General features: G+C 38.9%; 2 protein-coding genes and 1 long non-coding RNA gene across 3 annotated transcripts; 1 reads left to right on the top strand and 2 right to left on the bottom strand.

Moving 5' to 3' along the window:
* Window positions 1–5,637: 5,637 nt before the first annotated feature.
* Window positions 5,638–8,014, bottom strand: LOC114848083 (uncharacterized). Its single transcript, XM_041069033.2, has 5 exons — window positions 7,841–8,014; window positions 7,680–7,738; window positions 7,433–7,566; window positions 7,194–7,321; window positions 5,638–7,026 (listed from the first exon to the last, which is right to left on the bottom strand). Exons 1-5 carry the CDS (start codon window positions 7,988–7,990, stop codon window positions 6,709–6,711), a joined length of 789 nt encoding a protein of 262 aa, XP_040924967.1. The 5' UTR covers window positions 7,991–8,014; the 3' UTR covers window positions 5,638–6,708.
* Window positions 8,015–9,284: 1,270 nt separating this feature from the next.
* On the bottom strand, window positions 9,285–11,357 carry LOC114848205 (uncharacterized). Its single transcript, XR_003784380.2, has 3 exons — window positions 11,066–11,357; window positions 9,680–9,795; window positions 9,285–9,386 (listed from the first exon to the last, which is right to left on the bottom strand). It is a non-coding gene; the product is annotated as an uncharacterized LOC114848205 (long non-coding RNA).
* A 3,444-nt stretch (window positions 11,358–14,801) lies between these two features.
* On the top strand, window positions 14,802–19,597 carry LOC114867251 (Fc receptor-like protein 5). Its single transcript, XM_041073736.2, has 9 exons — window positions 14,802–15,140; window positions 15,334–15,369; window positions 15,481–15,747; window positions 16,111–16,386; window positions 16,499–16,819; window positions 16,941–17,204; window positions 17,332–17,574; window positions 18,355–18,686; window positions 18,788–19,597. Exons 1-8 carry the CDS (start codon window positions 15,104–15,106, stop codon window positions 18,483–18,485), a joined length of 1,575 nt encoding a protein of 524 aa, XP_040929670.2. The 5' UTR covers window positions 14,802–15,103; the 3' UTR covers window positions 18,486–18,686; window positions 18,788–19,597.
* Window positions 19,598–27,193: the final 7,596 nt, after the last annotated feature.

The raw sequence follows: 27,193 nt of genomic DNA, 5'->3' as shown, positions 1-27,193 counted from the left end.
TACTTTACTGTATATTAAATGTCTTCTGTAATGAATACACGTTCAATCATACTGGCTCCAGTCCTGGATCATCAACCATGCATGACAGTAGGTTTGGCAACTGGTTCAGTCTTGAGGTAAGATTTATCGAAATTTTAATTTAATTAATTAATAAAAGTAATAAAACATGCAATATCTTGATGGCAACAGTTGCTGTCACACCATGCCTCTGTAGGCATTCACTGTTCCTACATTGGCACTCAATTACAGACAAATATGGCAAAATATAAGATGCAGCTGAAGACCCAATTATGGAAAAACTATTTTGACGCAGCAGCACAAGAAAGAAAAAAACATGTAAAAGTTAGTTTATATTAGTTTATTGAAGTGTAACCACTTCAACAGCCTCCCATTCGACTTCAGAGTCAGATTTTGGATCAAACGTATGTTTGAACTCCACTACGAGAACGAGTTAGCCAGTTTTGCTGTTACGGTGGATTCAGTGACCGTGACGTTTGATTCCCGCGGTGGATCACAGCTATGCACTTCCTCAAAGGGGTGTGATGATCAACTTCGCTTGCGACCAGAGCTTAAAACACACATTTTCAGAAGGACCGTGTGGGCGATCTACAGCGCTTTTTGGCATGAAAAGTTACAGACACCTTACTGAGACATCAAGGTCCAATTCTTTAATATTGTGTAGCGTGAAAAAATTGTGTGCATGGACCTTTTAAAGTGGAAGAAATGTGAGTTAAATGTGCAATTTAAGCTAGCAGCGACCACTGTAGCATTTAGCGACAAAGGGTGGAGGGTGAGTGTGGTGGCCGCATTGAAAGTCAAAGTCGCTGTTTGGCTTGTGAAGTGTGGCGCCAGGTTTGTAGCCATGTAAGCAGTATTAAGGACAAGTAACCTGATATAACTAGCAGAAGCTGGCACGTTCGGGATGGTATGGATTGTGTCGCTGGATTTGTATTGTTTTGCTTTGATCGCATTGTCGAAATGTATTTTTTTTTTGTAGTTTGTGTAAAACTGAATGTAAATTTTATATTGTGCATCCGTGATCATCTTTTAGGTTATTTGTGGTCGTTTGTGTTTTTTGTACAAACAATTTTATTATTTATTATTTATTATTACTATTATTGTCCTGAGGTCAGTAATAAATGAGCGCTTGCTGCTTAAAGACACTCAGAGCTATGTCCTATTCTTTGAACCACAGTGTTTTCTAGCCTGTGTATCATTTGTGGCCGGTCCAGATTCCCCTACGTCTGGTGCCGGTAACACATACAGCTCATGTATGATACTGTCATTGTCACTTTATTTGTGCGCTATGAAATGCATGTGATACATACTGCTGTCCAGAACGGTTGACATCTGGCCCAGTTACCACATTGGAACTTGCAGTTAACTTTACCAGGGCGAGAGTTTAGAGATAATATGTAACAGATATTTCAAAAGTAGTGCTGTCCACGGAGTGTGTATACCGGGAGAAACACAGTAATCGCATACTGTAAGCATTCATTTTTATTTTCATTGTTAACGTTAAAACTGTTTCTGTAATAATAAAAAAAAAAAATTACCATGTCTTGAATCCTGCACCATCTGTGCTAGAGTCCCTCAGCGTCACCACTCACCTACCAGTGATCATGGTATTCTTTTGGATATTAGTTCTTTTACAGAACAGAAGAGAGGGGCGCTATGGAACAGAAATAGTATGTGCTTAATATTTTTAGCTTTATTTTATAATCTTGTTGTGTCCCTATGTACAGCCAAGGACGTGGCCATTTTGAGTTCTATTTACTGTGCTTACGAATTGTCTGAGTATCAGTCATCTACTACTTTGGACTGTTCCAAGTCATCAGTGATTGGCTCAATTCACTTTGAATGTATTGGTGGTGGGAAAACATGGGTTTGGAAGAATTAGCATAGACAAAACGAGACACGTTAGGAGACATGTCACAACCTGACATAACGCGTTTTGGAAACGCCATTCCTGTGACCCTCTTGGCTTTCTATATAGGCACGCCATACAAATGTTTACATGTCTTCGTGGGTTTTCTCCAACAGTCAGGTTGACTGGAGCTGCTGCAAATCTTCAGATTGGAACAAAACTCTATTCTTGCATTGTTTATTTATATTTAGGATATTTTTAGATTACAATTTTTTTTATTATTCAAACGTTAGATTTTGTGTTTTGTTTGAGATTTAAAGAGTCAAAATCCAAACTTAGTTTAAAAAATCCGGATAAGGGATTTCTAATAAGCAAAACATCAAATAATATTTTAATCTTTTTTTATCCGATTTAATCCGATTAATTGATTAATCAAAAACAAAATTGTCAGATTAATCGATTATCAAAATAATCGTTGGTTGCAGCCCTAAAGTATAGTAATTAAACATTTAGTGATTGTTCGCTAACCAATGATTTCTGTTTTTATCATATTTACAGCTTTTCAATAGTAACTACAAAATAGAACATGTTTATATATACACAGAATATTAGGCTTTAGATTTATACATGTATGAAACTGTGTGTTTTGCTCAGGTAATTCTTTCATGATGTTCAGTTGAAGACATTTGAATTTTAATAGTTACATTTTAAGTGTTTTTACAGACTGTAAAACTTCTATCTTTTTTGTTTTTTTAATCTTCTGTCTGATTTTATTGTTTTTACTCTGTATGAATATCATGATTTAAATAATTCAAACACAGCTCAGCCGAGAAAGAAGCAAGATTCAAGCAGACGAGAAGGAAATTACACATCACAGGATCAGACACTGAGTTTCTGCTCAAGTCAGCTCAGAAACTCAGTGTTTGTGTTTTGTGCAGCTGAGTCGTGTACTTTCACTTGTCCACATCTTCACTTAGGCTGCTTGTGGTTTATTAGTTAGTTTAGACATATTGCCTTATGCCTTATGTTTAGATCAAAAATGTTTGCAAACAATTGTACACACAGAAACATACAAACCACAAACTAGTGAGCAATGTAAAACTGAGATATTGTCATTAGCAACGTTTTAACCTGTTTGTTTTTATTAATTTAAGTATTAGTTATCTATTCTCTGTCTTCTTAGAAACACAGTATTTACTGTAGAAGCAGGAAATGAGAACATGTTAAACTCTCCTGTGTTATGACTTGACTCCCCTTTTGGTTTTGTGTCCTTGGTCTGCCATATGATTTCCTGTAATTTGTTTCATTTGGTTCACCTGTCTTGTATTTAAGTTCTCAGATTGTGGCGTTGTTCTCTGTTACCATGTTCAACATGCTTCTTTTCTTGTATCAAGGTTTGTTTGTCTTGTGTGCGTCAAGGTTAGTGTTTGTTTGTGGTTGTTGCATGCTTAGTGTTCTGATTGTCTGACTTCAGTTATTTTCCTGCTCTGCAGTGATCTTAGTTAGTCTTCACGGTATCCATGAGTCTTAATTTGTGTTTCTATTTTGTCATCCTGCACATGCACTGCCCTTAGTTCTATTTCCCTCTGTGTTTACATGTTTTAAATTATTAAATACAGTAGGTTCTTATTCAGTCCTGTTTGTGGGCCATGCATTTAGGGGGTTCCCTCCCAGTTTGCTTGTAGGCCTTATCAGCAACAGTTTGCACGCTCATGAGGAGTGTAGTTCAAGTTTAATTCGTCCTCAGTGTGCAACATCCTGTGGTTAATCTAAATTTAGCTGATTGTGTTAGTGTTAAATAGAAATAGATGTTGACATCTTTCTCATTTCTTTTTTCCATTCTCTGTAGAGATGTTGCAGAAGATTCTTTACATAAAACTGAGCTGTGAGCTGCAGATGTGAGTAAACAACTTTCTGTGCCTAAATGATACAACTGAGGAAAAGCAATAAAAACTCAGTTTAACACACTGAGTGTTTTTAGGCTAAAATGTTTTTAATTGTCTTATTAAAAATAGATACCAGTACACAGTAAATTTAGCAGTGTCCATTGAACACTTAGAGTTAATTTTAACTCTGAGTCAGTGAACATATGGCGCCGCCCTACAGAGAGTCAACTTTACACTGACACTAGTGTAAAATTCTTCGTGTCAATGTAACTCTTACTAGAGTTATTTATTCACACTGTACTAAGTGTTAGTCCAGTTTACAATACGATAAGAGTTATTCAGGTTTTACACTATGAGGACACCAACACTAACAGTGTTTTATATTTTCGACACTACTTAATTTGTTAATCGGAATTAACTCTTTATTCTCAATGAGTGTTATAGTTACTCCCCATTGTTGTTTATTTTCAACACTACTTAATTTGTTAATCAAAATTAACTCCATTTATTCTCATTGAGTGTTATACTGTATTTACTCCCCAGTGTTTTTTTTTATAGCATTCAATTTTTTTCATATTTCATGAATATTGCAGTTTGGTTAAATTAACAACAAAAACAACTTCAACATATCCATGTCTCTATTTTATTAAAAGCATAAATAAAAACATTAACCCACCGGGTTTTGATATTTTCAAATAACATTTTCACAGTTGTATAACAAAATTAAACCCCTGAAGACATGGTATTTTCTGTAAACTTACCTACCTAATTATACACACACATTATACTTGGTATATACTTATGTGCTAAACATATTTCACGTTCAACCGTGCAGCATGTAAAACTAACAATATCAATGACAGAACCAACATTTTACTGTGCTGACCGATTAAAAGCAGCAGTATAACAGTCAGATTTTGGTAATGTACCAAATTCATAGTGAAATGTTAGCCAACAAACATTCAAATCTTTAGAACTTTCTGGTCAAAGCTTCATTAGATGGCAGTATGGAACTATAAAAAGTGAAGAATCTGCTGATGCCATTTGAACATCCATTGTTTTATAATATAGCAAGTCTTTAACACTGAATACCTTAAGTGTCTGAATTGGCCTAAACACAATTTTAAATGAATGAAAATGTTTGTCAAAGCAAATGGTTTCAACAGCAGTGCCACTGAGTAAAATCTGCTCATCTTTCACTAATATAGTCTTAATTTTACAAAATACTGGCATCTCATCAGTTACCTCCACACATACTAATAAGTCAGGGCGATATTCAGTGCCATAGTGCTTTACCCACCTCACAGACAAGACAGTTGTTGATAATGCAGAGTTTAATTTGACCGCAAACTCTGGACCTTCTTTTAAATCTTGAAGCTGCACCATTTTTCCTGGACCAATTGTTAATCTGCACTGGGTAAAAGATTCCCAACACATGGCCATTGTGTGAAAATATTTCAGAGAATTCAATGAACATGAACGCTTAACACCACATACATGAGGTAGCTGTGGATTTGTTTGTAGAGTATGGCAATGCTTTTCATGCATGTCTTTTGTTCGAAATAATACACTCTGGTCATCTTCACAGAAAACCGTCTGAAAATCACTTTTGTCTATGACACAAAATCGACAACAATTCCGAGCACTGAATGATTCTACTAACCCAAACAGTCCATGTAAACCAAGATTATCCCCTGTTACTTGTACAATGCTGCCATGAACAGGACTTTTGAACACAGGAACTTCAATCCCATCAGTTTCCAGCACTTTCAAGTCATTGATTATTGGCTCAAGTATAGTGTCAAATCCATAGGTTTTAATGTCTTGGGCATGAAAAGGTGCACACAAATGTATGTTGACTAAACATGAATTTAACTTTGGTGGAAAATTTCTCAATGTAAAGTATATACCTTCCAATTTATGGACACCTTTTTTGGATCCAAGAGGATTAGCGGTCTCGAATTCATCATAAAATAATTGAATTTGCAATGCCAAATTTTTGCTTGAAAAAAGAGGATGCCTTTTCATATACAACCCATCTTTTATATCACAATATACACCATCATTTGGAGTGTGACTAGATTTAAAGATATCACTAAGATGTGGATTACTTAGAATTGACTGCAGAGTTTGTAAAATTGGAACATAAGCAAATTTATCTGTAACAACTACCTGATCATAAGTTCCAGTACATCTATTTCTTCTGTTCTCAAATCTGACACCAAGTACTTTCTCCACTGGCTCAATAGTTTTATATTTTTATTTAAAATAAAGGCTTCGCTTCGAATCTGAATTCAATGATGTAAAAGGATTTTCAAGTTGTTTAAAACTTTGCTCAATTTTAGCTTTTGTACTAGTATCCTGTGAATGCACACATTTTAAGGCTGCTTCTTTAGCCTGACTCTGTATCTCCAGTGCCACTTCCTCCATGGACAGAACAAAACTATTCAATGAAGACTGGCCAACACCAGAAACTTGAAGCTCTGCAATAGCAGAACCACACATATCACGAATGCTTCTGTTGCTCCCTGATAGGTCTTGAGAGCTACTGTCTTGGGAGCTACCGGCTGCTTCAACATCATGGGACAGAACATTATCTGGAACATTATCACAGGCTACAGTGTGACTTCTGACCCCATGCTCTGCAATTTCTTGAGCATGTCGCGTGTTTAAATGTTTCCTTAAGCCTGCAAAGGTACCAAAAAAATGGCAGCACCCTGCCTGACCACACTTTAGGCGAAGTGATTTACCAGGGTGAAATCCATGAATCAATCGCATATGTCTCACAAGCAAGTTTGTACTCCCAAAAGTAGTCTGGCAAACAAAACAAATCAGACCCATTGTATTAAAAGACAAATGTAATAACCAACATCAACAAAAAATTACAAATAAAATAAAAATCCCATAGATAGATGAGCAACAAATAGGTTGCTTACATTTTAGTGAATGCATTGTCTAGTGTAACAGCCTTGCCCTAATCTCTGCCACACGTGGGCTCTCACAAACTTTGCCAATATCTATTTGGAAGATGGTCGTCTGTATGAAGGTGTACATGTTGTGCAGCATCTGATTATACGTAGTGGCAAACACAAAGTGTGCTTTGAACAACTCATCAAACGCCCCAAGAGAGGTTGTTGATTTGCACGGTATAACCTGCTTGTCCAGAATGATGACGAACTTGTGGATGGTGCTCCTCTTCGTGCCGAGAGCAAGTAGATAGAGCTGCTTACTAGTGTTGATAGAATCCACGTGTTCTTCGATACTTGTTCCACTCTAAGGATGTACAAAAAGGCATCCTTAAAAAAAAAGGTAGTGTGCAGCTGTTATGAGTTTGACTAATTTTGTAGAAAAGAAATTCTTTAAAAGCAACAAACATTTTACACTTCGCATTCATTCAGAAACTTTTGAAATCAGTGTATACAGTAAGCTACAATACAAACCTTCTTGAACACAACAAGATGCTTCTCCGCTTGGGATGCCGACACTCTGCCTGGTCTTTTACGGCCTTGGGCGGAAGGAGGAATCAGGTGAAGGAGGAGGATAATTGAGGAGAGATCACTGTCCCATCCTTTACCAAACAGACATCAAAAACATGATTGATAAATGATGGTATACAATAAAAAAAACACTTTAACACCTTAAAAACAATTTAAAAAAAAAAAAAAAAAGATCTACCTACCAGAGACAAGAATGTCATCCATGTCCACTTCCTCTGAGGTGGCTTCTGCACATTGGATCAGCACTTCAAGGTCGGCTGAGGAGGGCAGAGTCTTGCTCTGCTGAATAACCTTTTGCTTGAATGTTGTAGGCCACCTACATACAAAGATACTTAACTGAGCCAACATGAAGGCATTCAATTCATTTATGCCTGAAATCACTAAAGCAAATACAAATACTGCATTAATTAGTGCTCATTTAGGAGTTACCTTTTCAAAAGCCTGGCAGCTACATCGTGTCCAAACTGAAGGTGGAAATCTTGCGCAATCTGTAACAATAAAAAGTTCAATTATATTACTACCCTAACATCAAATAAAGAGGCTGCATTAATGTGTACATTTCAGAAACAAAAACAGAGCCTGTCAATTACCAAGCCTTCAACATCTTTAAAGCGTGGAAATTCATCCAAGACGAATGAAGATTTTTCCTTGTCCAAAACCATGTTGCGGCGACGCTCAAATGTAACTTTCATCTTCTCCTTGATAGTGGCTTCATCAGAACAGTATTTCATTAAAGACATGGCCTCCTTGCATTGCTCTTCACTTAAGATGATGATGATGGCCCTCTGCTTTCTGCTGAAGAACTCCTCCTCTGAATGGTTTTGAGCCTCCATGCAAGATAGCCAGTCCCACTTTCACCGTCATAAAAATGTTCCTTTAAAATGATTAAAAGGCCATTTGAACATCAATAACCAAAAGACAAGGAAGTGGTTAAATGTGATAAAATGAATAGCATTATCTAATTGATCTGAATCTTAATGTTTGCAAGTTGGTTACCTTTGCTTCGCATACTTCTGTGTCTGCCATAGTAACCATAACTAGCTTAATAATGTAAAAGCAACTTACATATCCTTTTTTAGAATAGGGATCCATGAGATAAGGGAACATCTCAACAATGCCTTGAGCATACATCTCCCTTATATGCCGGGGCGGTGCTGTCCTGTCAAGAGCAAAGTGAAAACTATTAATCACATTGTTAACACTAAGCTTTATAAGAATGCCACCAAACATTTTTCCTAATCACGTTGGCATGGGAGAAAGATCTCATTAGAAAATTACCCATAGGTTTCAGTCATGTCTGCAGCAAGGATATTAACCATCTGACGCCGTGAAGAGTCAGTAAGCCCTTTTGTTCGGTTGTATTCTTTAATAATGCGATCTCCACCAGGTTTCTTTGCCAATGTAGATTCAACTACCTATGAAATCACAGAAGTACAAATTCCATAAATCTAGACAATGACAACTAATACATGTACAGTAGACAAATTGGAATTTGGAATAGCCAGTTGAAAATTATGCATTGCATTCATGGGTGTGTTTTGCAGCACACTGTGCTCACTTTGTAAATCAGCTTGTGGCATGTATTATCTATAAAACTTAGAAAAATATTTATAAAGAACACTGTCCTCATCATAGCTAACAAACTTTAATGTACAGTGCCTATTAACTTACATGTTTGGCATTGTCATTCTCTCTCTGGCGTTTTCTGGAAGGGCTGTTCTTATCCAGGATGATTGTGTCATCAGAGTTGCAGGATTCAAGTTCCAAAATTACTGTACCTTCAGAACTACAGACTGAAAGTTCCAGTGAAGCTGGATCAGGCTGAGATGCATTTGAATCCTGCTGGCAAGCAGCGGAAAGTGTTCCCTCAGAATCTAAGTGTGAAGAGAGAGGAGAAAATAACATATACAAAAACAAGCACATAATGTCTCAGTTAGTGACAACATGGTTATCATTCATCATCATCACTACAATAGTTAGTTTAGTTTACCAGTATCGAATCTAATCGTAAATACACCAGCGTTGGGTTGCTGTGCTACTGTACTTCCTCAAACACTTCTGCATCCACTTCTGTTCCAGTCTCATCAAAGACTTTAACACCGTCTGTGATGGGTGGCATCGAAAACTTCATGAAGGCTTAGGAGAAAACACAAAAAGTCATATGAAACACTCAAGAGTAGCAAAAGGCAAACCCTCAATACTTTGTGACCTAATTGAATCTCACTAGATTACAAATCCATAATATTCAACCTTAACACAACAGTGAATCCCAGGTACCACAATCAAGATGACAAAACTAAACCAGGTTAAGAAATGCACAATTTGTTTCCTGAATGTATATCGGCAACGAATGAGAGATGAATGTCATTATAATAAGCAGAACAAATAAACAAATGTTCAAGAGTCATAAATAATTTGCGGTTGCTTACCAGAATTCAAGAACTCGGCCAAGTTTGGCTCACTGATCTTGATGTATTTCTGCTCATTGTTCAGTTTTGCTTTGATCAACATGACTTCTGTTAAAACTGACAACTGGCATCAACTCCTGTTGGTATAATACAATATATCTGGCATTAATTAACTCCATGGTTCAGTATCTACTTTAATGCATTAATTTATCAGTCTACACAAAAAGCCTTGCCATCAATATTTGCATTTACAAATTACATGTAGTATCATTGACATAACCGGCTGCATAACCAAAATTTAGCACCAAATGGACACTTAAAGTTAATTATATGACTCCTTTTGGAAATCCACAATTTATTAACAATATTAAAATAACTAATATTAAAACTATTGAAATTCCATCCGTCAATGCAAAGTGTTAACATAAGTTTCATGCTAGCGACATAGTCTTTCTATTCTTGTCTGGGAATTTTCAAATACGTCACAATGCACGCGCCAGGCTAAAGTTACCTCTTGTTTGAATAGATATGATCTTAATATTATAATTAAAATGTGTTAAACATGGCAAAGGCGAGCTAAATTATTATTGGAGCATTCCATACCGCACAACCCTAAGCGTTAACAGCGAGAATCGGCGTGTACACGGAAACCTTTCCGATTTCTACCGCACAATTTGGAAGGTCATTACCACACGCAACACCTTCGGTGATGGCGGCGCAATAAGACAACAGAAAAAACGAACCACCGCTAAGAATAAAACAGGACACTACTCTAATTATTTACACATTCCATAACAATTAATCACCAAACACAATGACTAAGACTAAAAAACCCTCCTGGCTCTAAGTACAGTGCCAGCTTTACTGCGTGGCAGTTACCACGTGTTGCGCATTTAAGCTAGCCACTGACCCTGCCTTGTTAGCCCCTTATAATTCAAGTGTAAAATTCTCAAGCATACGACGAACAAACAATTATGTTATAACAAAACATTTGATAGAATATATAATATTTTTAATATGTAATACACTTTAAAACCGGAGTTTACAACGGGGAAAGTAATGCCCACATGCAACACCTTCGGTCACGGTGGCACAAGACACAACAGAACGCCACTCTAATTAATTACACACAAACGCCATAACAAGTAACCACCTAAAAACAACGATTAAGTCTGAAAAACCCTCCTAGCTCTATCTACAGTGCCAGCTTTACTGCGTAGCAGCTACCACGTGTTGCACATTTAAGCTAGCCACGACTCTGCACTGTTAGCCCCTTATAATTCAACGTTTTCAAGCATAAAACCTCCAAGCATACGACAAACAAACAATTATTATGTTATTACAAAACACAAAATTTGTTACAATATACGATATGTTTAGTAAGTAATACACTTTAAAAAGACTTACCACAGTCTTCCATAGCAGGAAAATGGCGTCCAGAACAGTCTGAAGATTTTTGAAACGAGACAGAGGTGGGCGGAGCATCCAGAGTACAGTGTACCTGTCCCGAGTTAATATTCTACACTGTCTGTGTTCGTTTGCTCTGACACTGCGTATTTTACACTGATGAGACTAACTCTAGATATTAACAACAACACTTGATGTAATGGTGGATGTATTTTATCTTGTTGGTGTTGGAAGAACTCTGGAAGTGTTCACAGATTTTGTCACTGTATACTTTACACTGCAGAATTTACTGTGTACTTGTATTTTATGTTAAGGACTATTTGGGGTTTAGTGTCTTGCCCAAGGACACTTCAGCACATGATCTGGGGGGAGGAATCACAAGTTCCATATTAAAGAAGTGTGTGTTTAGATTTTGTGGTGGAAATTTCCCATAAAGAGAAAGATGAGAGGGTTGTCTTTTGTGGGATTTATTATAAAAATAAAGGAAAATAAAATTAATGGGGAAAGCAAATCAAAAATATGGATGTTGATCGTGCACATCAACGAACCAAAAACCAGCTGAGGAGATCAGTGCACACACCACGAAGGTGTGATGCAAAGAGCCCACGATCCTCAAGTTGTTTCTGCCTTTTAACCCCTTTCTCTGGCTCTGGTGGAATGTCTCTCTGCAGCAATGGAATTGTTTGTGCCACCTCATCTCACCGTCAGAGAGAATGTTTACATTCTCACTTCTGCATCATTGTGTCTTGTTATCCAAAGGAAGAAACACCAAGCTACGAAGACAAGATAAATTCGCTTTAACAGCCTTGGCTCTGGTGAGGAGTCAGATAGGATGGAGCCAGAGACCGGGTGTAAAAGACAAACATATATCAAACTATTAGTCAGTCAAATGGAACATCAGATGTTTAGACTTGATGTACGACAGGAAGAAAAAAGATTAGTTGTTTGTGTAAGAATGTTCAGTATTGAACCTAACCAGCACATGACGACTGTGTTGGATAAGAAAGGCACAACTTTTCCCTTTACATTCCCCTCTTTTGATTACACATCAATCAACCACTATAAAAGAATAAAAATTGTCAAACATAGCATTTAATAATAATAGCCCTTGCAAATGAAACAATGAGTGTATTAACTCATCAAGATTCAAAACGTCACATAAGATACAAGTATTTTAGGTATAAAAGGTTTGGAGATTTTGACCCACATGCACGGCACAGAGTCCAACTCGTTCCAATAAAATAACATTTATTGCTCAGGATACAGAATAGCAAGCTGGATATCACTGGCACAATATTCAAACAAGGGGCAGGCAGATAACGACGATCAGACAAGCACGGGTCGGCAACAGAGAGACAGGAATACGGTACCGGAGGATCAGGCAGTTCGGCATCAGTGGACAGATGGTCAGTAACATGCAGGCTCGGTGACAGGACAGACAAGGGCTAGGCGATCCCGGGGTCAGTTAAACAAGCAGTGGTCATCAACGAACAGGCTCGGCAACGGTACAGACAAGGGCTAGGCAAAGACGAGATCGGCTCAGAAAACACAACTGCTATAAGGCAGGGAATCAAAGGAAATGCGGAAAGAATCACAACAATCTGGCAGAGGATACAGGTGAGTACTGGTGGTTAAATGCTGGCATGATTGCTAATGACAGGCAAATGGAGTGATATGGACTGGAAGTGACAACTGGCAGCAATATGAACTAGGTAAAAACAGAAATACCAAAATAAAACCCCAAAACCTGACATGGGCTTCATGTGTAACATTAATGAAACACCATCAATTGTAATAAAGACAATTATGTACTGTATGTTAGCCATACGTTTCCGTTGAGATACTCTAATTTCTAATTTTGAGCTAGTTTTTATGCTTTTGGATCTTTAATTGTGCACTTGGGTCTAAAGTGAATAGGATAATCAGGGATTATCTATCATCTGTAGATGAAGGATAAAAAAACAATTGTAGCAGTGAATAAAGTGATTGTGAGCAAATCAAGCACCAAATCAACTTTTAGGATATCTCTCTCTTCTTTGTGATCTTTACAGCCGTGTGGGTTGTCAGAAGGTCATCGAAGGGGCCTCGACACCGTTTGGAGGTCCAGTGCTTCCTCCTGAACTCCTTAACGATCGTCCAGTCCCCTGGTTGGGTGGTGTAATGGTCCTGTCGCCTGTTTTCACCTGTTGGGAAATCTGAATTGTGGGGAAAAAGTGTTTGGGCGGCACGGCTGCCATCAGGCCCAAACCAGACTCCATGGCTACAGGTGGAACCATTCGTCTGCCTGAGTCTGCGTTCCTGTGCGGTAGAAAATGTTTAAAGCACAGGGAGAGAGAGGAGGAGAGGGTAGAGAGAGTTGGAGAGAAAAAACGACGATCAGGAGAGGGAGGGGGTTGCCAGTCAGATTTAAGTGCGATGACCACTGGTTCACATCCTCTGATCAAACCTACATCATGTCTGTGTGTGAGCCACAGGGAAGTGGGACTTCTTGTAAGGCTGTGTTGGGTCAGAGCATCCTCTGAAATATTATTTTAAAAAAATAGTGTGTCATAGCAGATGAGAGAGTTGTCTTTTGTGTAATTTATTATAAAAATAAAGAAAATAAAAATAATGGGGAAAGCAAATCAAAAGCATGGATGTTGATCGTGCACATCAACAAACCAAAAACCAGCTGGGGAGATCAGTGCACACACCACGAAGGTGTGATGCAAAGAGCCCACGATCCTCAAGTTGCTTCTGCCTTTTAGCTTCTCTGTCCGACTAGGGTGGAATGTCTTTCTAACCCAATCAAATTACATGCACCATCTCCTCCCTGTCGCAGTGTGTGTGAAGATTTTTACTTTCTCACACCTGCATTGCTGACGTCCAACTATCTGTGAGAAAGGAGCACCAAGTCTCAACAGACAGAGACACAACTCCCCGACCTTGGGTTTAGGAGCTAGAGTTGAGAGTCTATCAGACAGAGACAACCATTGAACAATCTACTGTAGGTCAAATGCATACAGTAAGACAAAACAGAACATAAGTCATAAATCATATAATAACTGCATAGAAATAAGGAAGAAACAATTTTTCCCATAACAGGTACCAAGTTCACTGTTGCACATGAAAGGCAGATTAAAGAGAAGTTTTCTAAAAGTATGCAAGGTGGGTAAATACGTCCCATGGGGTCAGAAGTCGTTCACCAGTCTCCACCCCGTTGACATCTGTTCACGAAAGGACCCACGTCCTGTCATCAGTCTCCATCATGTTTTCACAGAGGGACGTGTGGAACTGTAGAATAAAAATCAAAAATATTTTTGTTCGTTAGTAAAAGAAATCGCAAACCCAGACCTGTGTTCATCCCAAAAGAGGGAAGTTGAGGTTAGTTTGTCAGTGTGTGTGAAATCATAACTCTTCAAACTTATCATCAGGACCAGATGTGCTGTACAGGACAGGTCAGATTATTTCGGGTTTTATTTTGTTACCATTTCCGGTTCTGCTCCGTCCTGTTTAGCTCCTGCTTATCATTCCATTCATGTGATTCCACCAGCTGTAATCAATCAACACTTAGTTCTGTTATTTAAACTCCAGTACGCACCTGTTCCAGTTGCCAGATTGTTGCGTGTACTCACCACCTTCTAGCGTTGTCTTGTTCCTGATCCGTGTGTCGACCCTGTTCTCGTACTCGTTGTTTGACCTCTAGCCGAGTCCCTGTTGTACTGTAGCCATGCCTGAAGTGACTTCCACCCAGAGCCTGTTTTTGACCACCGCCTGTTTGCACCCTGTCTGTATCTCTGCCTGTGACTTAGCTGTGCCTCGACCCTCGCCTCTACCTTGGATTCTGCTTTGCTATTAAACAAACTTTTACTATGGTCTTGGAGCTGTGCATGTGGGTCTGCTCAAAAGAGCCCTGACAAAGTCTTAGAATCAGAAAGACACAAGTTCAGTTCATGACACAAGAAAATATTTGATTTAATGTTGACATCAAATGTACTGTAGCTTGTGCTTCTCCACAGTGAAGCGTTCTCTTCATGAGGTCTCAGACTTGATGTGAGGATGGGACACACTTTCCTCTGTGAGCTGCAGTTTCTCTGTGAGTAAATGGCTGCTTGATGAAACTAATGGTAGAAAGTGAACAGAGCATCAGAGCTTTGTTCAGTGTGAACACATCACACTTGTTATGAGCTGCTTGTTTGTAGGAAGAAACGTTGGAGGACGACTGTTCAGTCATCAAACACTCTGATCATGTGCTTTTATCATATTCTCTCGTTTCTATTTGACTTTAGTGCTGATCAGACTTTTCTGGTGTGGACACGCTGAAGGTAAATGTACACTTTATTTAGTATTAAATTAACATCAGTCTCCAGCTTCTGTATCAAATGGTCTTCTGTTCTATTTGTGTGACGTTGTTTCTATGTTATTGTTGGTTTTAGATGCTGTGTTGACCCTTGAACCCAACCGGACCAGATTTGTTACTGGAGAGTCTGTGACCTTCACATGTGACATGAAGGAGGGAGAAAACACTGACTGGGAAATTAGATTCACCAAAGATGGACAAGACTTTCTTCGTTATGATTCACCTCCAACTCTAAAAATAAGAGATCTATATACAGGAGACAGTGGTGGATACCAGTGCTCTGGTCACCACAAGAGGAGATATCATACAAAAAACAGTGAAACCATTTATTTAACTGTATCAGGTGAGTTTTATTGATTTATTAAAATAATTATGTTTACTACACTTTTTTTCAAATGATGTTTAAATCTATGTGTAAAAGGTAATTTATATACTATTAGGATACTATTATAGGATCACTGTGAATTATTTGACATGTTTAAGTTCTTCACTATTAGTGGAATTGGTAAAAATCTTACGATTTTAGAGATTCTAAATTCAGTGTCTTTGAGTCTGCAACTGGACTGAAGTCATATTTATGTGAATTCAATTTCATTTTTGTTTCATCATCATGTTTGTTATGACAATATCTATTCACTGGATGAGACATTTGAACCTGTGATACATGTCATAAGACAATAATAAAGAATCTTTTGATCATAATTAGTTTTAAACAAGGTGGTCGTGACTCTTCATCCCAACTGGACTCAGTTGTTCAGTGGAGAGAAGATCACTGTCAGATGTGAGATTGAGGACAGAGGAGACACTGAGTGGGAATATGAATGGAAAACACCCAAATCAATAAAAGCCTCAGACCAACATGAACACACCATAACTGTTGGCTCATCAGACAGTGGAGGCTACAGCTGTAAGGGCAGAATGAAGAGGGAACAACAGTCTTCAACCGTGTGGAGTGATGCTGTCACACTGAGAGTCTCTGACAGTAAGTCACATCATCCTCCATCATTTATAAATATAATAAAAGTAATAAATAAGATCCAACAAGATGAGCAACATGAATCCAAAAACATCACAATCACAGTGTTTTCACTCAGAACTTCTCTCTCCATCAGCTAAAGCCCAGTGTGTCCTCACAGCGTCTCCATCTTGGCTGAGTCCTGGAGCCTCAGTAGCTCTGAGCTGTGAGGTTGAGCCTCCATCTGCAGGATGGAGGTTCTACTGGTACCAGACTGTTCCTGATGGCTCACACAGCTCCTACAGATATGAGCTGCTACCTGGTAGTGAGCATGGGACTGAACAGGGCTCCTACATGCTTGATGGACACACACACACAGCAGGATATGTGTGTAGAGCTGCAAGAGGAGAACCAGTGTATTACACTGACTACAGCAAAGCAGCATTCGTCTGGTCTGGAGGTCAGTTTGTTTGGACTCTTGCTTCTTTCTACCAACGTTTGCTGAAAGGAACCGTGTGGATTTGTTCCTTAAAGTTCGACTGTTGATTGTTCTATGTGTTATTAAATGTGTTGTCGTTCAGATGTTGATCCGTCAGCGTCTCTCACAGTGAGTCCTGACACAGTTCAACACTTCACCCGTGACTCTGTGTCACTGAGCTGTGAGGGAAACTCTACTGAGTGGAGAGTCAGGAGGTTTCCTGAAGGAGGCTTCCTGTCATCCTGCTCCCACTGGACAACATCTGGATCCAGATGTGGCATCTACACATCACAGTCTGGTTCTGCAGTGTTCTGGTGTGAGTCTGGATCAGGACACTTCAGTAACTCAGTCAACATCACTGTACATGGTGAGTGTGATTGTTTTCATTCATTTAAAGCATTTGTAACATCTTACTGTATTATGTGGTTTAATATTAAATCTGATAATAGTTTTCTTCTTCTGCTCCACTGAATCTTCCTGTGACTGTCGTCCAGATGCAGGTTTGATCCTGATGAGTCCTGTCCGTCCTGTGACTGAGGGACTCTCTGTGAGTCTGAGCTGTAAGTTGAAGACAGGACAAAAAGCTTCCAGTGTGTTTTTCTATCACAATGAGCAACTGATCCAAAACGACAGCAGAGTAGAGCTGAACATCTCTGCAGTGTCAAAGTCACATGAAGGTTTCTACAAGTGTTGGTACCAAGGAACAGAGTCTCCACAGAGCTGGATGGCAGTGAACGGTGAGGCTGAAATGAGAGAAGCAGTGTTTCTGTGTTATTTCATTTTTTACAGTGTGGTAGGAATTTCCCATAAAGAGGCAGATGAGAGAGTTGTCTTTTGTGTGATTGGTTGTGAACATTGATCGTGAACATTAACAAACCAAAAACCAGCTGGGAGATCAGTGCATTCACCACAAAGGTGTGATGCAAAGAGCCCACGATCCTCAAGTTGTTTCTGCCTTTTAACCCCTTTCTCTGGCTCTGGTGGAATGTCTCTCTGCAGCAATGGAATTGTTTGCGCCACCTTATCTCGCTGTGAGTGAGAATGTTTGCTTTCTCACTTCTGCATCGTCATGTCTTGTTATCCAAAGAAAGGGACACCAAGCTTCCAAGACAAGATGCATTGGCTTTAACAGCCTTGGGTCTGGTGGGGAGTCAGATAGGATGGAGCCAGAGACTGGGTGTAAAAGACAAACATATATCATAAATTATTAGTCAGTCAAATGGAACATCAGATGTTTAAACTTGATGTACTTTGACAGGGCGCAAGAGATTAGTTGTTTGTGTAAGAATGTACAGTATTGCACCTAACCAGCACATGACGACTGTGTTGGATAAGAAAAAGTACATTTTCCATTACAGCAGTCACCTTTTATCAATGTTTCTTTGTTCGATTACCTGGAATCTACTGTGTAAACTGCTTAATTACAGTGTGTTATGGATGGAGTTTAAGTTACACACTGTCTTTAAAGGAGAACAATGTTCTGATGTGACCATGACTTAAGACTTGTATAATTACAGGATTCTGTCCTGAAGCTCCATCATTTTCTGCCTCCTTTACTGTTGGACTGGTTGTTAGACTTTCAGTGATTGTTTTCCTGCAGCCGCTGCTGTGGTGTGTTTGGAGAAAGATAAAAGGTGAGACTCTGTAAATTCTGTCTAATACTTGATGAAACCCTGGAACAGTTTGAGTATAAATCTACATAATAACTCTACAGTCTCCTCTCTTGTTTTAGCTGTAACAATAATTTCCATTTTCACAGCACACAGAAGTGTGAGCACTGATCAAAGCTCTGCTACACAGCAAACAGTCAACCAGCTTGAACCTCAGCTTTACTCCTCTCTGCTCCACGGTCAGTCTGACAATCATCACTGTCATGATCAGTAACACTCACTTTGTACGACACACACTGTTTAAAGTAAGTTTGATTCTTTTGTCCTCTCTCACATGTAGGTGATGTTTGTGTCTATGAATCAGTCGAAGGCTCTGGAAACAATGATGGTGGTACAGTATAATATCTGATTAATGAACAATTAATTAACAGCCACAGGTGCAAATATGATCTTCACAGTAGTTTAATATTACCAATCATATGATGTCAATTCAGGAGGTGTGACACAGAATTACTGTAAATTTTAATACTCAAAAGAAAAAAATGTTGACTTGAACATTTAGGACCACCTGCATATAATGTATATATGTGTAATGTATATGTTTAATGTCATCTTGTACTTTTATACAGATTTGTGTGTGTGTGTGTGTGTATAATGCACAGTAATATGATCAGGTGCACAGACACAAATCTTGTAGCAGCACACTTTTGATAGTTCTCATTTTTGTGGTTCTTTCCTTGTTTTTTTTCCTCAATTGTTTTCATCTACTGTGTGATTTTTAATTAGTCTTAGTAGTAAAGGTGTACCCTCCCTCATGTTGTTCGAGTTTTTTTTTTATCTGTTTCCGTTGGATTTATACTTTCCCTCATCCGAAGGCCAGTGCGCAGCAGCATTACCTTCCCCACGCCAACTTTGTTAAACCCTGGATATTCTACAAAATATTCAGTGTTGTTCAGGACGTCAAGCTTCCCTGACAAAATAAGGAGGAAAATGAAGGGATGCAGAGGAGGCAGAAACGTTCGTGGAGGAGAAGAGACCTGCGCAAAGAGAAAGTGAGAAGATTCAAATGCGTTGAACGCTGATTATGGGTAACGTAAGATAACTGGATAATAAAATTTACTCTAGTTAGAGAAGAAAACCTTTGCAGGGTTTTGATGTGCATCACAAAGACATGGATGACGATATCCCAGACTCCAGCGTTAACATTGACAGCTTCGGGCACATGTGCTGGGACAAGTGCTCCACAGAACACCACCGGAGATCCTTCCTACCGGTGCCATCAGCCTGTACAACTCCTCCCCCCTCTGTGATGTTCAGTGTCAGGAAGGGATGGAGCCCAATTGCAATGGCCTAACAGGTGTTCAACACATAAAATAGACTCACTGCACTCGCAGGACAAATAATAACACAAGCAGGAAAGAACCTAAATACAAGTTCACCGCTCGGCAGGACTAAAGCTCTGAACAATAGGTTGGTTTATGAACACCCTCCCTGTGATCATAAAGGTCTTCTGGCAAACTCTCCGACTCTCTTCCTGGCGTAGCTCTGATGGGCTTACAAAACTGGCCATGGACACAGGTGTGTCAAATCATAATCAACAACTCTCAATCAACATAATCAAATTTTGTACTAAACAACCTGAGGAGAGATTTGTCATTTGTGTAATGTATTGTAATACAGAAAGAAATAATAGATAATGAGGAAAAGAAATCAAAAGCCAGCAGGGGAGATCAGAACATACACCTCGGTTGTTGTCTCTACCTGTTAGTTCACTTCCGTGGCAGGGTGGATGTCTGGTCCAATCAAACTGACTGTACCGCCCTAACTTTGTCACCATGTCTGGAGACATTTACATTCTCACACATGACAACCATGAACCATGGGGCAGTCTAACAGAATGTCAGAAACCTAAACATGATGTATGACGCATGCCTGCGTTCATTCAGCTCTGAACAGAACAAGCCATAAATCATATGATAACCGTATAGGATAAAAAAGGAACAATTTTCTAAGCAAAGTAAGGACGAACTGACAGCTCTAGTGAGAGAGGAGAAAATCTTTGCTGAATGCAGTTTGATGTGTTTCACGTGATGTGACTCCAGCCTTAACATTGACGGGTTCAGCACCGTGCACTTTGACAGAGACCGAGTGGGCCAGGAAGAAGTGTTGACCCAGGTTTAAATCACTGGTTCCGCAGTTCCTCAAGTGCAATGAGGCCAATAGTAGATGTACTAAAATGCCAATTTGTTGTTTTTTATATGATGGCAGGATCTTGTCATTGAAGAGGGCAGGCAGAAAGTGCCACAGCTGATTGCCTGTAGGGATTTTTAAGGTCCAGCAGGTGTCAGTATACAATAAAACAGTATAGACACAGTATCAGTACAGTTTTGCAATGTGTCAAAACGCTTCATGACGCCTGATCTACCCATCCCTAGCGAGTACCGATGGTTAAATACACAGATGTGATTAGCAGATGAGCTGGCTGTCATGTGACCAGGAGTAAATTAGCAGATCAACGTCTGAGCCATGAACCGGATGTGACTACCAAAATAAAACAGGAAATGGATAATACAGACTCGTAATATGACAATTGTATCTATTCAGGTCAGAACCTTATACTGTATGTGACAATACAAAAAAGCTCATTAGTAGTAAATGCATGAGCTGTTCCTCTGTATCAGCAGCAGCGTCCGTGTTTCACTTCCTCTTTTCTCTTGGCTACATGTTACACGTACATGTACAGACACGTACAGTTTGAGCTGATGCCTATTTGTTTTCTATTGTGTTAATATCAAATTTGTACAATCTGTTGCATAAAAATGTACACAATGAGCTCAGTTGTCTCTGTGAATTTCTGTCGTTCCTGTTTAATGTTATTGTAGTTTTGTCAGTGAACACATCACTCAGTGCATGACTTCGTGTGATGGGCCCATTCAGAGCACAGAACCCTCTAGAGAAGCTGTGGGTCAACAGACATAGAGCTGTTACACCTGGAGAACATGGCTGAGCTGAAGCTGATCTGAGGATGAACAATTCAAGTTCCTCCTGATGGCTGACCAGGCCTCGTCACAGCTACAGGAAGCACTTATTAAAACTGTCATAATTCGGCTGCTCAGTCATGTTCGGTTTTAATTTGGTTGGCACTTCTGTTTTTCTGTTTATTCATGTTTCATTCCACTTTAAGAACATGATGCGCCACCTGTAATTCATTGCATGATTAGTCAGTGTATTTAGTTGGTAGTACTCACCTCATTTCTCTGCCAGATCGTCATGTTTTGTCACCACCTTCCAGTGTTACTTTGTTCTCCAGACTGTCCTTTAAGCTGCAGATGCCTGTATCGTAGCCTGAACTGCTTGATCTGTTGTCCACCTGTGACTCTGAAAACCCTGCTGTAGCCTGCTCCTTATCTGTACCGTCACTGACTGCTTACCTGCGCCTGTGTATCCACCACGAGCCCCGATCAAACCTGATTCATACCTACCTGACTGTCTGAGCTGTGCATGTGGGTCCTGACAAGAACAGATGTTCCAATGAATGATTGCAATGATGAATTACAATGAATCACTTTGTGTTTAATTAGTTTATTATTGTTTTGTAATGTTTGATTTTGATAACGATAAGATGAAACATAAACAGTTTTTGTAGAAAGCCACAGACACTGACAAACAATACACTCTTTGATAAACTACTGAAAAATAACCTGAGCTATTGTCATTATCATTGACTTTTATGTTTTTTAATTCATTTTTTATTAGGTTTTTCTTCTCTGTCCTTTTTAAACACAGTTTATTGACGCAAGATATGAAAACATTTGTGGTTGTTCATGGTTGTTAGTTTGCGTTAAAGAGAAGGAAACAGGTCTCACTGATATGTGTTGTCTTTTTCACAGTTCTTTCTTCCCTTTTCTGAGAGGCTGCAGAACATAAGAAAAACTGGTTGGTGTTAGACGTGAAAGCTGTGAGCTGCAGATGTGAGTAAAAAAAACTGTGTTTGAATGATACAACTGAAGAAAACAATGAAAAGGTCAGAAAATTAAATGTTTAAGATTATGTTGATTGTTTTAACAATGTTTTGGACATTAATGGCTATGTGATTAATTATTTTGAGGGGACAGCAAATGTTCACATGTTCAAACTGTAGAGCCATTACTTTATATGGTAGCAATGTGTTTCTTTAGTGTTGTCACATGGCAAACAACATAATAAAATGTTTTAAAAATGTGAGGGGTCTGATTTATGTGAAATCTGTACAGTGTATAGATATGTACAGCTCTGAACAAGTTAAAACAAACAAAAGCAGACATCTACATATATCAGAAATCAACAAATAAGTTGAATATTTGAATCATGTGCAATAATCATTGTCCATGACTCTGTACACGTTTCACCAATGCCACTTCTCACCAATGCACTAATTCATTTATTACTGTAAATCCTCATACTGGGTACATGTCACATTTACTTTCTTAGGTATTCCACATTATGTAGTTTTATACTGTGCCAGCGTAGCTCTTTCTTTCTTTTGTTTACTTGTTTTTTGGTCATATTGGCCTTAGACACTGTATTCAACTTTGCACTGTACTCAGCTGTTGTAAGACACAAAAATGCAAAATAGAAGCAAAGACTGGTGATGCTGGTGACTGCCTGCACTACCTTGCACAGTACACCAGGGGGCAGCCTTATGAACGTGTTAATGTTCACTTCAAATGTACCTTGTGCTTTTCCACAGTGAAGCTTTCTCTTGATGTGAGGATGGGACACACTTTCCTCTGTGAGCTGCAGTTTTTCTGTGAGTAATCACCGATAAATGAAACTCATGGCAGAAAGTGTTGGAGTGTTCGGTCATCAGTTACGTGCTTTTAATCATTTCCTGACGTTTCTATTTGACTTTAGTGTTGATCAGACCTATTTGCTGTGAATATGCTGAAGGTAAATGTACAAGCTCACTGTACAACAATATTGTTCACCCTCTATATCAAATGACTCAATGTATTTTTCTGTCTGTGTTTTTCTTTGTAGCGTTAGTGCAGTATCCATAGCCACTAAACCACTGAGTAGAACTTACAGTATATTTCTAAATAATTGTTCTTCATGTTCTTGTGAGTTATTTAAAATTAAAAAAACAATGGTTTCCGTTTCTACCTTCAGGATACTGTATGTGAATATTTGATGTAAATGTGCCTTTCTGTTCTTGGAAAGCACTTAAAAAATCCTTTATTCTTTTCTATTCTCTAAAGCTGCAGCTTCAATTCACTCCAGCTTTTTTATTGTTGGGGTGGTTTGTAAAATATGTCTGATGGTTTTCCTGCTTCTTTGGTGTTGCTACAGAAAATTTAAAGGTGAGGTCTGATCCTTCTTATAATTGGCCACAGTCTAATTAGTTCAAATCACAATCAGAAATCACAATTGCAGCTGCATCAAGTCACATTCAAAATAAAAGCATATAACAGTAAATGTGTTTTCACAGGTTCCTGCTTTATCAGGTTGGTGCAGTCTTCTTTCATAACAGAGCATCAAACACACCTCAGTACATTGAACCATGTGTTACATGTTGGGTTCCATCAGGTCTCAGAGCACCAATCAGAGCTCTGCTACAGATCACATGACCAACCAGGAAGAAACTCCACACAGTACACATGCTTCTCTTCTTCATGGTCAGTCTTTAACCTAATTTACTGTTAATTAACATGGTAAATTAAAGGTTTCAATCCATCCTGGTTAATGTATCATTTGTTTGTAGGCGATTCTTCTGTTTATGATCAATCTGATGACCTGGAGACACTGGAAATGGTGCAGTTTGCACACTTTGATCAACTAGAAGAACGTTTATTGTTACAGAAAGAACGAAAGAAATAAGTAAGTAGAGCAGTGAAACATTTTAAGTGTTTTATTTTTTCAATAACCACTAATTTCTATGGTTTCTCTTTTCTGTTACATATGAATAAAAACATCAATGGCCAACAATCAGAATGATCTATTTCTTATCATAGTTACAGCTTTACTATGGTAACTATTCTACACAGTGGAACATATTTATGTATACAATAAATAAGTTTAATCATCAGTATTTAGTAGGTTAAAGCCTTTAGATTATTATACAGTATATATTAAACTATGTGTTGGTTTTGTTCAACTTATTTTTTCATGATGTTTTGGTGAAGATCTTTGAAATATAATAGCTTTATTGGTCATTATCACATATAATGTAACAATGAAATTGATCTTCTGCACTTCCCCTGGGGGAGCAGTGGGCTGCAAGTCAGCCCGGGGACCTACAGTAGTCTCCCCAAACCTGAGCCACCAAGCCACCAGATACTGTGTGGATTTATTCATTGACATGCTGTGTGTATTAATATATTGTTTGTATTGTTCCAGCAGTAAACTTTCATGACTGTTTCTATGTTATACATATATGCTGGATTATAAGTGGTGTGGTTTGGTTTCTGATGCCTGCTGATATACAGAGCTAGCGCAAGCCACATTAGCTGCTAACAGTTAACTTCATAAAATTATTTATTAATCCCAGAGGGAAAAGGCTTTGCCCAGTCATGATTGCTTTCACAGATAGAATGGAAATTAAAATTCATTTAAAAAATATACCCAGGTATTATCAAGACTTACAGGTAATATATATGTACTGTAAATACATATGTATAAATATATACTGTACCCACATACAGTATAACACATATACACACATTCACATCACATTACTTTGTATGTACATATTGTACATATACACATGTACTATACTAGTATAGAAATTGTACAGACAATATGTAGGTAGGATGGAGCTCCACCCCAGAACAGAACCAGCCCTCCTGATCAGTGTGTCCAGTCTGTTACGGTCTGCTACATTCATGCTGCTGCCCCACAGACCACAGCGTAGAACACTGGCCACCACACACACATAGAACATCCTCAGCATGGAGCTGCAGACTGTGACAATCAGCCTTCGCGCCGCTAGGGGCGCTCCTGTGTTTTTTGTGTGGGTCATCTCCTGAGTTCATTTCCTGTGTTCTGTAATGAGTTGATGATATCCACCTGCTTAATGTTGTGTTTAGGTCATGCCTTTTGTTTCATCCTTTGCTGGTTTGTTAAGCAGTAAACGCAGTCGTAAGCTCGAAAACTAAGCCTATGTTACAAGTTTAAACATAGGAGCATTTTGGATGGAATGGAGTTTTGGTTTTCTGTGATGTTGTCTTTGAGGTTTGTACTGTGTATCTGTCTTCTGTACCTAGAGATTTAGTTGTTTTTAGTGCTGTGTAGTATTCGGAGCTGTCTCGGGTGATTGTCTTGTCTTTCATGTTTAGGTTTGTGTGCCCGTTAGGAATGAAGCGTTTTAGTTTTTTAACGTAGTAGTGTTCAGTTTTCCTGCATAGCAGCGATCTTTAGTTCTCACGTTTTGTTTGAACTTAGTCCTTCCTTGCAGTGAGTTTATGTTTTTATTTAATAAATCGTTTTTTGTTAAACTGTACTTCCTGTGTTTGGGTCGTGCATTTTGGGTCTTCCCTGTTCCCTGCAACCTGGTCAGCGAGATTCGGCCAGGTGAGCGTACCGGTTCTGTGTAGAACAGAGTATTCTAGTAGCGCGACGTGACCGCAGCTGTGTGTCGGTGCACGTAAGCTGTAGCGCCATAACCCTCCGCTCTGCCACGAGCGTCCTGCGGTAGTGATGTCGTTCGTGAACGATTTGTTTAATATGAACTAATCTTTTATATAACTCAGGAGGAACGAGTCCTCTCAGTGAACGACTCGTTCAGTTCCATGCAGTACCTTCTCTCGCCAGGCTCTGTAGAGCAGCAAGCAAGTGCTCCAGTTAATTCCTAATTCGTTCCTATGAATTCTTATTCTTATGGATCGTTCTTTGGTTCTTTTGTCACGTCACAGCTGTGGCTCAGCTTCAGTGCTGTGTGGACTGATAAACAAGGAAATGAGCGTTTATTTATTTGTCACCTGACAGCCGACATATTTTTTCGTGGGATCATAATTAATTAGTGATTTTTGATTCTTGTAGATGTGTAGTGTTGTTATGTACAGAGGCAGTGGTAAAAGTGTCTACCCCCACCGCGTTTGGGTACCAAATCTGCCGCATCAGCGCCCTGTTTGAACTGCGGGAAGAGTGTGTTACGTCCTTTTGGCCTGTAGGTGGCAATTGACTCCCACTTTTGGTCCTAAAACATCGTAGTTGATTATGTCATATAGGCTCTTTTAGAAAAATCAATGATCAGGCCTTGGATGGCCTAGTGGTTGAGATTCATGGTTGCAAACCTTTTTGTCCGGGGTTTGAGGCTGAGTGGAAGCAGTTTTTTAATTTTAATTATTGGAAAAACTGCGTCTCATCATCATCATGTGATCACGAGATAACAAGATTATGGTTTAAAACCGAAAATAAGAAGCTGAACGGTGCGCCCTCCTGCGTGAGGCGTTTGATTTGTGGCAGACAAGCTACTGTAACCCTGATTCCTCGCTGTTGGTACGGGCTACAATTTTCTTTACGTGGTATTCTTCTTTAATGCTCCACATGGCAAAACAGTACGGCACATGTACACTTTTTTCTTTACGCCGCTCTTACCCAGCGCGTGTCACCTTTTTCCTGTCCCCCGTCAACAAGGGCAGGTAGGAACTAATGTTAATTACAAATAAAATCACAGTAGCTAAAATGCCACATTTCCCAAACATAAAATAAAAAAATAAAAAGGAATACTACTGTAACTAAGGTCACACTACCACAATTTAAAAAAGTG

Source organism: Betta splendens, chromosome 2 (assembly GCF_900634795.4).
Source record: "Betta splendens chromosome 2, fBetSpl5.4, whole genome shotgun sequence".
Classification (NCBI taxonomy): domain Eukaryota; kingdom Metazoa; phylum Chordata; class Actinopteri; order Anabantiformes; family Osphronemidae; genus Betta; species Betta splendens.
The sequence above is the reverse complement of the archived record's forward strand: the minus strand, read 5'-3'. Positions and strand labels throughout refer to the sequence as shown.

Bases quoted from the DNA above. Each gene is read 5' to 3' on its own strand.
- LOC114867251 (XM_041073736.2), top strand. From the start codon at position 15,104: ATGGGACACACTTTCCTCTGTGAGCTGCAGTTTCTCT. The intron at 17,205-17,331 runs GTGAGTGTGATT...ACTGTCGTCCAG, and splicing joins AGTCAACATCACTGTACATG to ATGCAGGTTTGATCCTGATG. The intron at 17,575-18,354 runs GTGAGGCTGAAA...GTATAATTACAG, and splicing joins GAGCTGGATGGCAGTGAACG to GATTCTGTCCTGAAGCTCCA.
- LOC114848083 (XM_041069033.2), bottom strand. From the start codon at position 7,990: ATGTCTTTAATGAAATACTGTTCTGATGAAGCCACTATCAAGGAGAAG. The intron at 7,322-7,432 runs GTAGGTAGATCT...TGTTTGGTAAAG, and splicing joins GGATGACATTCTTGTCTCTG to GATGGGACAGTGATCTCTCC. The intron at 7,027-7,193 runs GTTTGTATTGTA...GTACATCCTTAG, and splicing joins ATCTTGTTGTGTTCAAGAAG to AGTGGAACAAGTATCGAAGA.